The 16,787-nt window shown below is 29.4% G+C and overlaps 1 protein-coding gene and 3 non-coding genes across 4 annotated transcripts; 2 read left to right on the forward strand and 2 right to left on the reverse strand.

Annotated features, from left to right (window-relative positions):
* The first annotated feature begins 1,201 nt into the window (after nt 1-1,201).
* On the forward strand, nt 1,202-14,623 carry LOC117182696 (cell death specification protein 2). Its single transcript, XM_033375801.1, has 5 exons — nt 1,202-1,310; nt 10,817-11,044; nt 12,668-12,849; nt 14,230-14,418; nt 14,600-14,623. The coding sequence occupies exons 1-5, from the start codon at nt 1,202-1,204 to the stop codon at nt 14,621-14,623; spliced, it is 732 nt and encodes a 243-aa protein (XP_033231692.1).
* On the reverse strand, nt 1,963-2,034 carry Trnah-gug. The gene has a single exon. It is a non-coding gene; the product is annotated as a tRNA-His (tRNA).
* Trnah-gug lies at nt 6,192-6,263 on the reverse strand. The gene has a single exon. It is a non-coding gene; the product is annotated as a tRNA-His (tRNA).
* Trnam-cau lies at nt 12,366-12,438 on the forward strand. Its single transcript has one exon. It is a non-coding gene; the product is annotated as a tRNA-Met (tRNA).
* Nucleotides 14,624-16,787: the final 2,164 nt, after the last annotated feature.

Consider the following 16,787-nt stretch of genomic DNA (forward strand, 5'->3'; position numbering starts at 1 on the left):
TAGGAAACGATAAAAGACTTTAAAAGGATAATCATTTCCTGGGAATAACAAATTTTATTTTTCAAAATATTATCAATTTGATCTTTTTTAGTTTTTCAAATGGCACTGAAACCTAAATGACGTCATAGACAGTGTGCTACTACATAAAGTATTATTTAAATTCAAAGTTGTGTGTAAAGAAAGATACATTATGAACTTGAATAGACACGGATTATGATATAGGTACATAATTCTAGCATATTTTTCAATAATTAAATGAATGTTCCTTTCTTTTCTTTGTAAATACCTTTTAAGCTTCATGCCTACACAAATTAATCTACATATAAAATAATTATTATAATTATAAAATAATTTGTTATCGAAATAGCTCGTAATTATATTGACACAATTAGAGCTTAAAAATCAATTTGAAGATACTTTGTATCTTTTTCTCAATGTATTATAAATATATCTAGTTCAGCTAAGGGCGTAGAATCGATTATTTCCTAGTATTTTTGCTCATAAAATCTAGAAATACGATCGCAAAGAGTGTATATATTCTTGTTATAATATATATATTTTTGTTCGGTGACGATCAGACAAGGCTGGCTGCGATGAAAGCTAATAACTTCGAAGTCGATTATGTCGTAGATTATGGCCTGACTGTGATACATGTAAGCAACGAGTAAGGCTAAATTATCTAAGGGTTGGTAACTACGATTGGTCAGTCAATTCAGTTTCCCATTGTCCACTCGAGTTTGGGGTTGGTCACTACCAACATTCTAGGGGCGGTTCGCTAAGGGTTGTGGGGTTACGCGCATGCCTTCGGGGCGGACACAACCACCTTCTCAACGAATAGGAAATCCACGATGGTATGACATGTAATATTAACGCACGTGATCTCATATTCACTTTATGGTACGTCACGTACCGACCCCTGTATCGCAACAAGGAACGGAAGAAAACAATCATACTTTCACAAAAAGGTTTCGCAAAAGGTCGCTTTTTCGAACTAGTTCTGAAATCTCTCTGTTGATCAGAAAATTATAATCGTGCGTGAAATTGCCACTTTTCAAATGATGATTTGTGTTAATTTGGAGAAATACGGTTAACTGACTTTAACATTGTTTCTTTGTTTTCGAAAGAATTTTGAAAAAATACTCTGATGGAATAAGTGATTAATAAGTGTATAACAAGTGAAAATTTGAAGAGTTTGTAGAAAATGAGCTCTCAGGCCCATACAAGGGCCCTTCGACCAGAAGATGCCATTTCTGGGACATTTTCTGCTCTTCACTTTCTACGGAATTATAGTCTTCTCGCACCACCCACGGGTATGAATTTTTCTTCAATACAATTTATTGAATACCTGACTTTATATTTATTCTTTTACGAATTAAACTTGATGAAAAAGTGTTTGGATGATAACACATTGTTGGGGGAAAAAATATTGAAAAAACTCTTTTTAAAGGTATTTTTTAATTTAGAGAGTAGATTGTTCCTATCTTGCTTCCTTCTTAAATGATTTTATACCATTTTTTAAATAATTTCTTTGTTTCAATGTTCTACATTTTTCACGAAATCGCTATGTGGTTGACAAGAAATTTCTGTTAAAAAAAAAAAAACAAGAATCCGAGTTCGTCAAATGGAAACCACAATTTAAACATATTCAATAAATATCATTTTTAGAAGATATTGAGTAAAAGTATTTGTACCTACTTTTATAAGGGTTAACATTTTTGAAAAAATATATATTAAAACTGGAAATTTCTGAATTCCTCAGTTAGAACTTTGACTAAAAAATCAAACTTTTCCTTATACAGAGAATTAGAAAATTAACTACTATTATGAATAAATGTCGTGACCAATTCGTTATTTGAACTAAAATAAGTTTCGAGACTAGAATAGGTAAAAACTCATCAAATTTTAAAAATTGTTAAAAGTCACAAAAAATATGCCTCCACCATGACAATGTAACAAGTACATTGCCGTGACCAGGATTCGAACCTGGGTTACTACGGCCACAACGTAGGGTCCTAACCACTAGACGATCACGGCTATTGGAGGACTTGAAAGTGACCTTTCTTTTACGAAAATCCAGCTGAATCTCGATCAACTTGCTCAATCACGCGAAACGAAACTTTTCTTCTCACTGAAAAGAGATTGGTAGCGCAATCTTACTTTTAACAAACGGATTCTGTTAGTATGAAGTATAGTATAATATCCTGACCACGGTTTCAGAGCTAAATTACTATCCTCGGTAAAGCAGAAAGGTAAGAGTTCCTTTCTCTTTAAATAAAATTGTTGATATTGACAGTCAGCGAAGTCCCAAAAAGTCTCAAAACATTTAAAAGAAAGCGAGATGATTTATATGCATACATTATATGCATACATTACACATTGGTCAACATTAACCCGTACCCCCGGGCTTTTCAAATTAACATTGGAATATAAATAGGAACAAACTCCATTTTGGAGCAAATAGAAAAAAGAAGTACCTGCTATTGAATTTCTATTACTTAAAGCTTAGTCACCTCTTAAGAAATGTTCATGTAATAATTTCCAGTCGATAACTTCTAATTTTGACCCCTCCCCGGATCAATGTGTATTGTGTCCGAAAAATACCCCAAATATTATTTTTATTCAATAATTAAAAAGTTTCAATGTTTGTGTATAACTAATTTTTAATTATTTAAACAAATTTTTAACAAAGTAATATTTCTTGTTTAACAAATTTCGTAATCATTTAAACAATTTTGAGAGTAATGCATTTTTCTATTATCTTTTTAGTGGTTTCTTTTAAACACATTTTTTAATTGTGTAACCGATTTTCATTCATTTAAACAATTCTTTTCCTCTGAAAATGATGAAAAGTTACTATTTTGTGGAATTAGTGACTAAGTTATTAATTTTAACAGTGATATATTTTTTTCATATCATTTGCAATTATTTGAACAAATAGTAATCACTTGCTTCTTTTTAGGGGTGTGCAAAAACGATGCGGATCGGGTCGAGTTTGGAAGTTGTCAGGTTAGTCCGCATACTCCTGCAATAAATTCACAATCAACTTAAAAACCTGCAAAGCTCCGTAATATAAGATTGATCACACTAAAAGTAAAAAGATTAAGAAACTTATAAAAAAATTGAAACTTTTCGGGAAATTTTTTTATTTTTGTTAATTTATCAAATTTTAACAAATTTTCGCGCAGACCACCGTAATAAATTCTCAATCAACTTGAAAACTTTAAAAGCTTCTTAAACGTAAGATTGATCAAACTAAAATTTTAAAAATTAACAAATTTATTAACAATTTGAAACTTTTCGGAAAGTTTTGAAACTTTTTGACAAATTTTGGAAATTTATCAACATTTTTTTTAATTTAGAAATTTTGGAAATTTTTCAAAATGTGAGTTCGCGAGTTAAATGTGGGTTGGCAAGTTAAATGCGGTTTGGCGGACTCAATGCGATTTGTTGGGTTGATTGCGCGTCTGCGGGTGGACCAGCAAACCTGACCTGACCCGCACAAAACCCCACCAGGCCCACGCGGTCGGGTAATTTTTTTTTTTCAGCCTCCTATTTCTTTTCATAGAAAAGATGGAGAAAATTCTACTTTTTTCGCATCTTTTACACTATGTGGTTTATTCTTCAGTATCTTCTTATCTCAGAACTTATACCCTAATTTTTTATACAATGATTATTTTCTTAATCAAGTCACGGATAGTTATTTTTTTTAATCAATTTCATTGTTAAAGAAAATATTGATTGATAAGAGACATAGCGTCAGGGATTCAAGAAAACTATAATTTTTTCATAATATTAGTTGTTTAAATAAATGTAAACTGTGTTTTAGAAAAAAATATCACTCCTAACATTCATTAACTTCTCAAGAAAATAATAATTTGTCACGATTTGTAGAGAAAAAAAAGTTTTAACAAATAGAAATTTTTTTTAACTTTTCACTTTTCACCATGTGATGGAAAAAAAATTATATAAACTAATTTAAAGTTTATATAAATATATATGTGTGTGTATGTATATAATATAATTAATATATTTAAAAAATTACTTCAAACATGCATAAAAACTGATCACGTATTAAATAAAAATAATTTATTTTGATAATATTCCTTATACCCTTTACTTCAATTTCTAGGTTAACAATTTTTTAATTCATATTTAGTAACAAAGTTAGACAGTTCTTCTACTCAAAACTGCTTGCAACCGTCTTCAAGATTTTTCTTCAAATACAATATTGTTATTCGCTTAATTGAGATAATGAATCAACCAAATTTATTAGCAATTAAAGTAGTCCGGCTACTGGGAAAGCTAGTCAAAGCTATTTCCATTTTTTTTTACTGAAATTTGAAATTAAATACAAGATTTGGCCAGGATATCAATAACTAAATTAGGTAATAAATTGGTATGCTGATCTATATAAATAAAATGTTTTTTTCAAATAATAATAATATGTAAATTAAATATTGATTTGACACGATTCTAACTATATTTTTGATTCTAGGCTACATTTTGCTCAAATTAAGCTCAAATACCCTGGAAGCAAGTATAAATGAGTAGTAATTCAAATTTTGCATGATATATTCTGTCAGAAAAAAAGTTTTCCTAACAATATTAAACGTGTTTTAAAGCCAAAATTAACCATTTTTGGAGCCCGCTAAAGGCCTCTTCATAAGATCCCATGTTTTTCTAAACGACTTTAAACCGTAATAATTCAAATTTTAACCTTGAAAGGGTCCCTAAAAAGGCATTACGTGTAAGAAGACACATTTATCTGCAAAAAAAACAACCAATTTTAATGATTTTCCATCTGATCGATCGAATCAAGAATTTCATCAAAAGCGCACCTTCATCATTTTCACCTAGCACAAAGCATTTTTTTATTCTAGCTATCGCACAACAATTTAAATATTTTTACATTCTCATCATAATTAGTAGTTATTAGTTTCATGTAAAATTTGACCCGCGCAGCGGGCAGATTCTTCTTTATGAACTATTTGAATTAAGAAACTTTCTTATCGTTATTATTCTAGCTGATTTTTTATTTGTTGCATTATTTATGACAATCGCAATTGTAACTTATTAACTCATTTCCTTCTCAAAATAATACTGTAAACTTGTTTTCGGATAGTTATAAGTGGAAAAATGCTTCTTTCTGTACATGGAAAAGATAAAGCTGCATTTTTTGTTATAAAATTGTTCACAGCAATAAAAAATCTTAACTTCTGATGAATTTCATTGAATAATTATTACTCTTAAGCGAACACTAAGAAGACTTGAAGAAAAATTGATTTTACTTCAAGAAATTAGCGATTAGAAAATTTTTTGTTAACAAAAAGTTATTCACTGTTGAGAAAGCTTCAGGTTTAAAAAGACCCTTGCAGAAAAATGTAGTCCATTTTTGTTAATAGAAAAATCCAACCCTCAGAAATACAACAAAATTGATAAATTGTTTAGTAAAACCATAATTGTTAATTTATGTCAATCTTTCAAACTCTTCAAAGTCAGTGTAGAAAATGTGAGCCGTGGTTGATTATAATCAATTATCCAGAGTAAATCAAAATAACATTCATATTTTTATCACTGTGCGACGTGTCTGGTTCGAATGGTTTTTTCTACTGCCAGGACAGATGCTCCCAGCTTTGTTCACATTCTCTTGATTCTTCGCTAGTATCTAAGTAATTTTTATTATCTTAATTGTTTTACATTATTTTTCTAAACTATTTCAATAATGAATTTTCTAATTTTTAATATCTCGCAACACAAAAGTGTAATGTGGTATCTACTATCGAGAGACTTTAAAGTATGTAAGTCATAAACTAAAGTCTTAGTCGGCAATATATGCCCTTAATAATCAAAATAAACATTCTTCAGCTAATCAGAAGTTATTCTTATCTCAAACTCATGGTCATAAATATCTTTTTAACGCCCAGAGGCAATTAGTCTACTTAAATGGAACAAACTCTTTATCTACCAAAATCAGCTGTTCTGTAATATGACGCCATCTTTTACAAATATTATAGTTTCTTGTACGTCTCATGTTAGGCTAGGTTTTAAAAGCTTGAGTCTAAATTGTAAATAAAAAAAAATCTCAAAGAGTATACTAAAAAATATTCATAAAATATATAAAAATTGTACAATTAACATATATTTCTAAAAAAAAAAAAAAAACCTCCACCGTGACAATGTAACAAGTACATTGCCGTGACCAGGATTCGAACCTGGGTTACTACGGCCACAACGTAGGGTCCTAACCACTAGACGATCACGGCTATTGAAGGACTTGAAAGTTCTTGTTATTTTAGTGAAAAACATTTCAAACTCGTCCAACTTGCTTACTCGCGCGAGACGAGAGTTGCGCAGAAAAAAATGCTTCGCTGTGGCGTAAACTTGCTTCTACCGTCGGAAATACGTCGAGCTAATAGACACTAAATGATTTAGTCTAGTTATAATTATTATTGTAAAAAAATACATATAATAAATGTAACTTCATTGTTCTAATTACTAATTATTATAATTTCAATAATAATAATGATGTTAACCTAGGCGGAAATATTATATATAATTTATACATAGTGCGAAGTATTATATATAATATTCATTTGTTTTATACATTTTTTGTATACAACAAATGAATATTATATATAAAACTTCACACTATATATAAACTATATATAATTTTTCCGTCTGGGAAGATCTCCCCCGCCCCCAGGTTAATGAGGTCCTCCAATAAAATAATGTCCTTTATATCGGTTTATATTAACACATAGCACAGACCCTCTGAAGTTTTTTATTATAATAATATGGGGAAAATACTACTTTTTGTTAGTGTATAATTAAAACTCAATTATTTATTTGAAAATTGTTTGAAAAATCTATATTTGTTTAAATAATATTTTTCTGGAAATTTGCTTAAAATGTTTGCATATTTTGACCGCCATGAGTTATATAGCAAATATGAAGTGACTATAAATTAAAGCGATTCATGTAATTGTTTAAACAATTTAGTGAACTTTTCTTGTCGATTATTTTCGCTATAGAATTTATAGACGTAAATGAACGACACAACGTGTACGTGTGTCAGTGTTATCAGGTGTGCAGCTATTGTGTTTAACCGGATTCCATGATGTTTCTGAGAGTACATACATTAGAGGAATTATTTTTAATGTGAGAACAATGCCAAACATCGCAAACATCCTAACGTGCTCAGTTAGCGGAATCGGTTAGTGCGTTTGGCGTTTGGTAAATAAACTCAGTGCGTGCGTGTGAACTCGGAGTCGATCCTCGGTACTTGCGGATTTTTCCATATACTATGCGTTAGTTTTATAGATTTAAAAAAATATATTATGAACAATATATCTATGAAATAATTACGAGTTTTCATATTATTAATATCACAGATATTTTTATTTTATTTTCGCTGATAAATTAACAAATTATTTTTTTTATTCATCTATATCGGTGTGAGATTATCGAGAACCTGCTTTGATGCTACAAGAGTACTTACTACATGTAGTACTTGGATGCTCAAAAGAAGGTCTAATGTAGTTTAAATACGGGCGCTTGTTTTGACGCTAAACGTGGAAAAACGGCCGATTTCTGACATTTTTGGCGTCAAAGTAAGTTCCTAATTGCATTGCTCCTAGCGCGTACTAAGGTAGGAGTTACCAATTTAAAATAAGAACTGAATTTCGACTCAGGCTGCAAACGAATTATTATTTTATTAAATTCAGACTTCTTTACTGCAATTAATATTTTTCAGTTCTATAATTTATACGATACAAAATGCTGACCGCTCTACTTGAAACGGTAAGTTTATAAATTTAAGAAACAGTAAGAAAAATATCAATAAAAGAAACGCGATAAAAATCTAGAAAGTTACAGCAAATTAGCTGAGTATTTTTCCTAATTCACCCCTGTTTTTACCCTCAATAAATAAGAAACACCTGCATGAATAGGAGCATCGTTAAGCGTAACTAAATGAGGTCTCGAGTTCCGATCGCTTAGGATAAACTTCCGTGCAAGAGACCTCAAATTACTACGAATGTAATTGTCTAGCATAAGGGTGAGTCGCGAAGAAGGAAATTAGTGGCTAAACGGAAGTAAAGAAACGAGAACGTAATGCTAATAACAAGAAGAGAGAACTTCTGGTTCGTGTGTTGAGTAAACTGCAGTGTTTGCAGAAATTAGCGTGATCGTTTTCCTAGCGCAAATTAGCTATTTCTAGAGCAGTTATTTACGCGGCAGGGTGGCTTTGCTTCTTAAAATCGTAACTGACATTCTAGTAAAAAGTTTAAACTTTTTTACGATGCAGCCAGCATTCTTTAGGCACTGCTGTTAAGTTCCCACGAACAGGGGATGCTTTCCCACACCTTTATAACTATACTTCATGCTTAAACTTATATGGCTCGCCAATCTTTTTTTCTTGTTTTCGCTCTTTTTTCAGGCAGTAAAGGCATGGGTGATAACGAGGAAATATACACGATTCTAATTACATCGTCACTTGATAAGGTTCAAGATTTATTAGCCGAAATCCTTACTTCAACACATAATATCTAACCCCTGTCCTGACTTCTGACTTGTTTTATCTTTTGTGCTGAAATTAACTTTATGCAAATGCATAGACATAAAATCGAGGGGTTACTGATTTAGTTTAATGTTGAAAAATTTTAAAATAAAAGTTTAATGTTCAAGTGTTCAATATTTTTTTACAATTTTCAGGAACACTAGAAAAAATACATGCATGCTATAGACGCGCAATTTTTTTCTGTCCCATGCAATTTTTAAATTAAAATAAAAGACTAATTATAATAGAAAATTTCCGTATTTGATAATATCTATTATCTGAAATTATAGAAAACAAGAGCAAAGACGATATATTTTTTTAAATTATGAAAACTGTTATCTTCACTTATGATGATGTTTTGTTTACAATACTATGTTGCATTACAAGGGATAAAACACAGCGATCGCAACGAGTTTGAAGTTTGCTGCCTGAGCGAAGCGAGGGCTGAATTCACACGAGTTGCGATCGTTGTGTTACATTCCTAGTAATGCATAATATTTTTCATAGCAAATCTATTGGACATTCGAGTTGAGGTACCTGTAGACCCTACCTATCTACGTGTCTACTCTAGAGCTGAAAAAAATGTTTCAACCCTAGGGATGCAAGCACCTTGTTTCAACCCGCTCTACAGGTATCAAAACTCGAAGTTTCAATAGATGCTCTATGAAAAAGTACTTTCAAACAAAAAAAAATAAAGTAAAAGATGTTTTTTATTAAAAGTACTGATTTCTCGTTTCTATTTTCAACCAAATACATGCATTTTTAACCAGACAGTTAAATTCTCAATTAAAAAGATAAATTTTATACCAAAAAGATGAATTTTAAACAAAAAAGTTCAATTTTCAACAAAATGGATGAATTGTCAACTAAAATGATGAATCATTTCAAAAAATGAGGTTTTAATAAAGTAGTTCAATTTTCAACCAAATAGTTAAATTTTGAACCAAAAAGATGAAACCTTAAACAAAACCTATAGCCAACAATATACCTAATATATAACCAAAAATTGTACAAAAATCGATCATTTTCTTTGAAATTTAATTGAATACACCGATTTCCGTTGAAAAACATTAACGTAACCTAAAGTTTCCAAAAGATTTCAAAAGTTGTTCAAATTATAATGATATTGCTTTGAAAATACCAGTTTTCGATGTCAAATGCCAACATAACCTAAAATACTTAAAAAATTGTGGATCTTATTCTTTGAAATCTAATGAATTTGTAATAAAAATATCAATTTCCGATTTTAAAAATTTTAAATCCTAAATTGTTCAGACGTACAAATTTTATTATTTTAAACAAAAATCATTGTACTTGAATCTAATTATTTATGGTTCAAAATACCAATTTAAGATAAAAACCCTGGCGGACCGAAGGAACCGAATGGAGCCTTTACAAAGTACCCGTAAAGACCCCATTCGGTTCCTTTTTAAAAAACTCGAAAAAACAGCAAAATCAACTTTTAAATTGTTGAAATTCGGATTCTACGTGAAAATTCCCCATAGAAGGTCACGGAATAATCGCAATAGTTTTTTTTGCAACGGTAAAAAGTTTTAAAAAATATAAAAGGTATAACGCCTGTTGACTGCTACACTTTAAACGCATCACCTGTAAGTAGCAGTCAGCAATTTGTACTTTTTATTTATATCTAAATATTCAACATTTATCTTCAAAAAATTCCATTTAAAATTACCTCAAAATAAAATAATGCACTCCCTACGATTTCAATATTACAGTATTCTTGTATTGTTTAATATTTATAATTTCTTTCTTGTTTGAGAATTGGTGTATCAGTTCTTCTACCTATTCCTAAAAAGAACATTTTTAAAAACCATATAACTTATGAGAAAATCGGGTGTAAGGTCCGAATCCGGTGTCCCGTTCCGACCCGGTCTCCCCTATGCAAAGGTGTCAAGGTCTTGCATTTTATGCAAGTTTAAAAAAAAGTCAGGGTTAAAGAATTGCAGTGAAGGAACGAAAATGGTTCTATATAATTTTCACATTTTATTTCTTTTTTATGAAATATGAAAAAGTAGATTCTCTTATTCCAAGAATATTTTTTCGTCTGTAAAACTTCCTTCACTTGTATGTATTGTATTTTATTTCAAATTTCTTTTATTATTTAATTTGAAATATTTTTTGCTATGCCCGCCAAAATTTTCATACTAAAAAGAGGCACCTAATGTATAAAAATATAAGTATTCAGAAGAATTTTTGGATCTAGGTAACTATTTGTATGATAAATTTGTATGATTTCAGAATTATGTAGATATGACCCATACCATCCAATCGATTATGGCATCAGAGAAACGGAAGTGTTGCAAAATAGCATAACCAGAGAAGGAGATCCTTCGCCTTTGCCGCCGACTTCAATATCGGCAGCTTTTTCACTTCCGACGAGTCTTTTACAACCTCCTCTTCTTGCATCGATGCCACCTTTAATACAACCAGTTATACCGCAAACATTTTCAAATTCCAGTAGTGCAGGTAATTATTTTTTTTTTTTTGTTAATTTTAATTTTCAACATATTTTCTCTCTTGAAAAAATGTAAAGACATTTTAATGTTTACATACATATCAAGATATCAATGTTGGCATAAATAATAATCAAATACATGATTAAACCATAATTCAGTTCACAAAATTTTTGTATCATTTTTTCTTTTTCCACTGATTTTTTTTTTAAATTTTTCTAAGCCTTTGATTTATTTATAGAAAAAGTATCGTAAATTCCAAGTCTCAAATCAAAGACTAAATCAAAAAATAATTTTTTGGTCCTGATAGATAATATATGTAAAATGGTTCTATCTACATTTAAGTTCGCAAAAATTCAGTGAACATAGAACAAATATGTTTTGTAATAAAATATAATATTTAGGGATTGAAATTATACTATTTCTGAATATCGGAAATCCTTTAGAGATTTATAACAAGATATATTAAAAGAAAAATATCATTAGAAGTTAGTTTAAGCGAATACGGTGAGTCTCAACCAACTTTAATCGAAAGATCCTTGAAGTTAAATAATATTTATTGGATACTGCTTTATTTTGTCATGAAAGTACTTTTCAATAGACAAAAATTTCCTGATACAACTTTTTTTTCAAAATTTTAAACTTTTATTTTTATAATTGATTTTTTCTTCATTTTTAAATCATGTCAGCATTATTTGATTGTAACTTAAGATGAGCCGGTAATTAGAAAATTGTTTCAACATTTTTTCGGTGATAAAAGTTTTTTTTTTAATATACAAAAACCTCTGTAGGTTATACAGTTCTCATTTTTGAACAAAATTTCATAATATTTTTTTACTTAGCTTTTAAGTAAAAAGAAGACTATCATATTTAAAATCAAGATATTACAAAAATATGAATAAAAATTATTTTTTGAAAAAGCACTCCTACCAAGAAAATACTTTTTTTTAAGTTCAGTAATATTATCTTTTAATAACCTTTTACATTACAGAATTATATAAACCTTTGAAGAGTTAATATTTATAATTTCACAAAAAATGTTGTAGAACTGTTTTGACTCTATATTTTATTTTTAACAATCCTTGAGTAATAACAGTTTTTTTTATTACAGATTATTTTTCTTGAAAATCAAAAATTTTAATTTTGAATACAAATACTTGAAAATTAATTTAAAGATGTTAATTCTTAATAAGAAAAGGTGATCTATATTTTATAATTGATAAATAACAAACTTAATCTGTTTCGAAAATTAGATTATATCAGCTTCTCTCTGATTATAGCATTAACAAAAATAATTAACGCGAGTAAGACCCTTAGCCAAAATAGTGTCAACAGCCTCGGTAGCGCAGTAGGCAGCGCGTAAGTCTCATAATCTTAAGGTCGTGAGTTCGATCCTCACCCGGGGCATTTTTTGTAGAAATTTCCTTCACTCTTAGATCAAATTTTAATAATAGTATAATTTTAATTTTAAACTCACCAGCTAAAATTCTTACTTAGTAATTTTATATTTGATTAATATTCCATTTTAAATGTTTATTCATTTTTATAAAAAAAATAAAAGGCCTCATTCGAAATTTTATTAATAATTTCTTTTTAGAAGAATTAATCACATTATTTTTTTACTTAAATTTCTTAGGTGCGTTGATGAGTCGGCATTTGATTAGCTCGGGGATAACAAATCTTCATCAAAGAAGGCCCAGAAGTGAGAAGAAACCTATTCCTGATGAACAAAAAGATGATAAATATTTTGAGAGGCGAAAACGCAACAATCAAGCAGCCAAAAAGTCGCGGGATGCTCGAAAAATTCGTGAAGATCACGTAAGATAAATACAAAATAGTATAATACCATCCCATCACAATTATTATGAAAAATTTATTTTTCAACTTAATTTAAACATTAGTTCCAAAAGATTTAAATATTGTATTTTACTTGTTTTATTTGTTACTGTGTTTATATTGCAATTTTTTTAAAATTTGTATTGTAGCACATTATTCTCAATTAAACGTATTTTAATAATATACATAATATTGTATATTATATACCAGAAACTAGGGTGGTCCAAAAATACGACTTACAATTTTTGGTAATCGGGACCCCCCCCCCCACTCCCCTTCGATTAATTTTTTCGTTTTTCGGAGAAAAAAATCCATATTTTTTTTCAATTAGCATGGGGTTTTAAGTGGGAAACCACGTTTCTCGAAAAAAAATTTTAAAGTACTTTTTATTAACTGTTTGTGATTTGAAGTTAAAAGTGGTTTTTTGGGATAAATAATACATTTCTTAATACGATTCCAATGACAATTTATTCATACAATATCTCCTCTGTAAATCATAAATATGTATTATTTTCTGGGATAAATGACACATTTAAAGAACGGTAAAAGGAATATTTTTTTGTTTAAGATATTTGGAAATTGTTTTCTTTTATCAATTAAATCGAACTAGAAAAATAAATATCAATAACGTAATTGAAAAAATATTTTCAAACAATGATTGTGGCTGAAAAAATACGGTATATGTTCTAAAATAAGAAAATACTAAAAAATAAGTTACCGTTATGAACAAGAACAAATAATGATTTTGTTAATAAATAACAATTAGTTAAAAAGTACTTGGAAGCTATTTGAAAATTTTTGCGGCGTTTTCCGGGCACAAATACGAGGAGAATAAGGGAGTTAAAATAAAAATTTATTAGTTAGAAATTATTCTTTGAACATTTGAAAGGTGACTAAGCAAACAAAAATTGTTTAAATAATTACCATAATGTTAACCAAGAATTATTATTCTTAAAATTCATAAACTGTGTCATTAATCCCGTAAAATAACAATTTTTCACGATTTATAGGCGAGAGAATATTGTTCAAACAGATAATAATTGCTTAACTAATTGAAAAGTAGTTTTTAAATACTTCGCAAATTTTAATGTATCATATCAAAAATATGTTATAAGAAAATTTAAAGAATAAACTTTTTTAACATGAATTTTTATTTTCTAATCGGTCAGCATTAACATGTTGACCGATTAGAAAATAAGAAAGTACGAAATTTCTTTTTCCGTAAAACGAACAAGTTTGACCTCCCTAATATTTAATCAAATTTAGATAATATTTTCATACTCTATTAAATGGGATCACAATGAAAAGAAAAAATGTATTTTGATTAACTTTGATTAAAACCTGGAATAATTTTTTTTACAGATTGCTTTAAGAGCGACAATGCTTGAACACGAGAACGCAATTCTTCGAGCACAAATTGTAAATTTAAGAGACGAAGCACAATCTCTTCGGCATATGTTAATTAAGCAGCAAACTTCTGGATTACAATCTATCGACCGCATTAGACCAATTCCAGAAATAACACCTATAACAATTTCTCCTTCTCGACTTGTAAGTAATTAGACGATGCTCTTGCATTTGGTTTGATCAAAGCCGTGGATAGGTTTACCGGAATTTCGATACGAATGACGGGACTATATGTACCAAAAATTCGGTACGAATTGCAGGATTCTATGTTTTTATGATCATTACTTCTATCTCTGTATGTGATGAACCGAATTCTGTGCTGTAGAGCAATGGGCGAATTGAGGATTAAGCGAACAAAACATGATAATCCATTTCTTTAGATAAAATGACTTACGTATGGTTTTAACATTTTCAGGGCTCAAAAATATTTCAAGCTGATTACTTCACAATAAATATCTATTTCATTAAAAACCCGCTTAAAAAATGCGTGTACCTTTAATGTATACAAATTTAAATTCGTGTATTTTGTACACAAGCGTTCAGCATGCTATAAAAATTGCGTTAGTCCAAGCTAATAGGTTCAATAATTTGATGATAGTGGATAAACAGTAAAGTTAAATGGCATGGATTTAATATGTACTTTCTGGAAATTATAAGTTACAAAATTCAAAGTGACACAAAATAATAGAATATCAATTTGCAATTATAATATGTGGAGATTGGTATTATATTTCGCTTTTTAATCTTATTTTTCAATTCATCCATTTTATTTTAACTCTTGGTTATTCCTTATCGCGTTGTAAAATAAAAAAGCGGAAAAGCTCTTTATTGCATATTTCAAAAAATAAGGTTGAAATATTTAATTCAGGGGGGCAACGTAGGACTAAAATCTCAGTCCTAATTTTTCCTCTTTCTCAAGCTCCATGTGTTCTCTTTTGTTGTCTTTTTCAAGTCCGAATGTCCTACATTACGAAAATCAGCTCTAGTCACCCCTACTGTCTCTTATCAATGAAAATGTTGATAACTTCCATTAAACGTGAAAAAAATGATAAAATATGTTCAAAATGCAGTATATATAATATATAAATGATACTTTAAAGATTGAAAATTGGAATTATCTTGCAAAGGATACATAAATATTTTTCTTAAGTGATAATTATATCAAATTAAGTATTTATTCTTTTAACATTTTAAAACAAAAAGATTAACTTGTTGTGTATTAAACTCATAAACCACCTGTTCTCTGTTTGGTAATTGGTATATGTTACACATACATGTCTATACATTTTGCCAACTAATTCCGATTTTCTTTTTTGTGTTATTGTGATATGTGCATTGAGTGTACTACTCTTTTGTGCTGTGTAGATTTAAAGTTTAATTTTTAAACGTTTTTACTATATAATAAGTTATAAGTGTACCTAATAAGTTACTAGTGAATTATAAGTAAATTGTGGTCTCATTTGATGAAGTTTCTGTTGAAAGTTGAATGTTCTCAAGTTTAGAGTTTATGTACAAAAATGTAAATGTGCAATATATTATGAGTTGTGTGTACCTAGTATGATTAGATTATTGCAAAGTATATTATTGAGTACTGTAAAAATATTATGTGAAAAGGTACACGTTCCAAATGAATACTAATTTAATGAAAGTATAAAAGGATATTATAACGCACAGTGTGCGAGAAATGATTAATAGACAAATAGATAGACGAAGGAAGTGTAAGCTTAATTAATTATTTTGAGAAAAGTGCATTCTTACTTGCAGTTAAATGTAATTCTATTACATATAATTAAATAGATGTATCACTCTTACAAAATTTGAAGAAAAAATATATAAATAATTTTTGCGTATATATTGTGCCATATCTAAAACGGTATTCTGTATACGATCGAGTTTCGCATAATTTCAGTGCAATTGCATTGTCGACATGCGGATGCGTTATAAGGCCTTTAATATTCCCCTTGAAGCAGGCCAGCTAGAATATTTTGATCATATCAGGAAAGTATAGTTTCATATAAGAAAAATAAATTATTAAAAAAATTAGTATTAAACAATAAATAAATTATTTAAAAAATTAGTATTAAACAATAAATAAATTAAATAATTATTAAATTAAACAATACAAAAATTATAATAAATAAATGAGTAAATGCATTATAGTTATAAAACTTTAGAAATTCCTTTTCTTAAAAAGTTGTAGCAGCGAAGTCACGAGCCCGTGCAGAAATCTCGGTCTGGCCCCGGTCGGGACCAGATCAGTCCTGGTCGGGTCCTGATCGGGAATCCTCGTCGGAGCCAGGCCGTGCATGAAACACGCGCCCAGATCGGGGCCAGGTCGGGACACCCGATTGGGAAACCCGATCGGTACACGATGAGTCTCATTATAATCCATTCATAAATTTCACAAATGTAGTTTTAATGTAAGTAAACACGAAACTATCGAATAGTCCTCTCATTTCGAAGGCCACCTTAATATTTTGAATTTTAAAATTAAGTTATTTTAAGTTAAAATT

The sequence above is a fragment of the Belonocnema kinseyi genome, chromosome 2 (assembly GCF_010883055.1).
Source record: "Belonocnema kinseyi isolate 2016_QV_RU_SX_M_011 chromosome 2, B_treatae_v1, whole genome shotgun sequence".
In the NCBI taxonomy this organism is placed as follows: Eukaryota; Metazoa; Arthropoda; class Insecta; order Hymenoptera; family Cynipidae; genus Belonocnema; species Belonocnema kinseyi.

Coding starts and splice junctions, on each gene's coding strand:
- LOC117182696 (XM_033375801.1), top strand. CDS start 1,202: ATGAGCTCTCAGGCCCATACAAGGGCCCTTCGACCAGAAGATGCCATT. Junction 11,045..12,667: donor TTCAAATTCCAGTAGTGCAG/GTAATTATTTTT, acceptor TAAATTTCTTAG/GTGCGTTGATGAGTCGGCAT. Junction 12,850..14,229: donor GAAAAATTCGTGAAGATCAC/GTAAGATAAATA, acceptor TTTTTTTTACAG/ATTGCTTTAAGAGCGACAAT.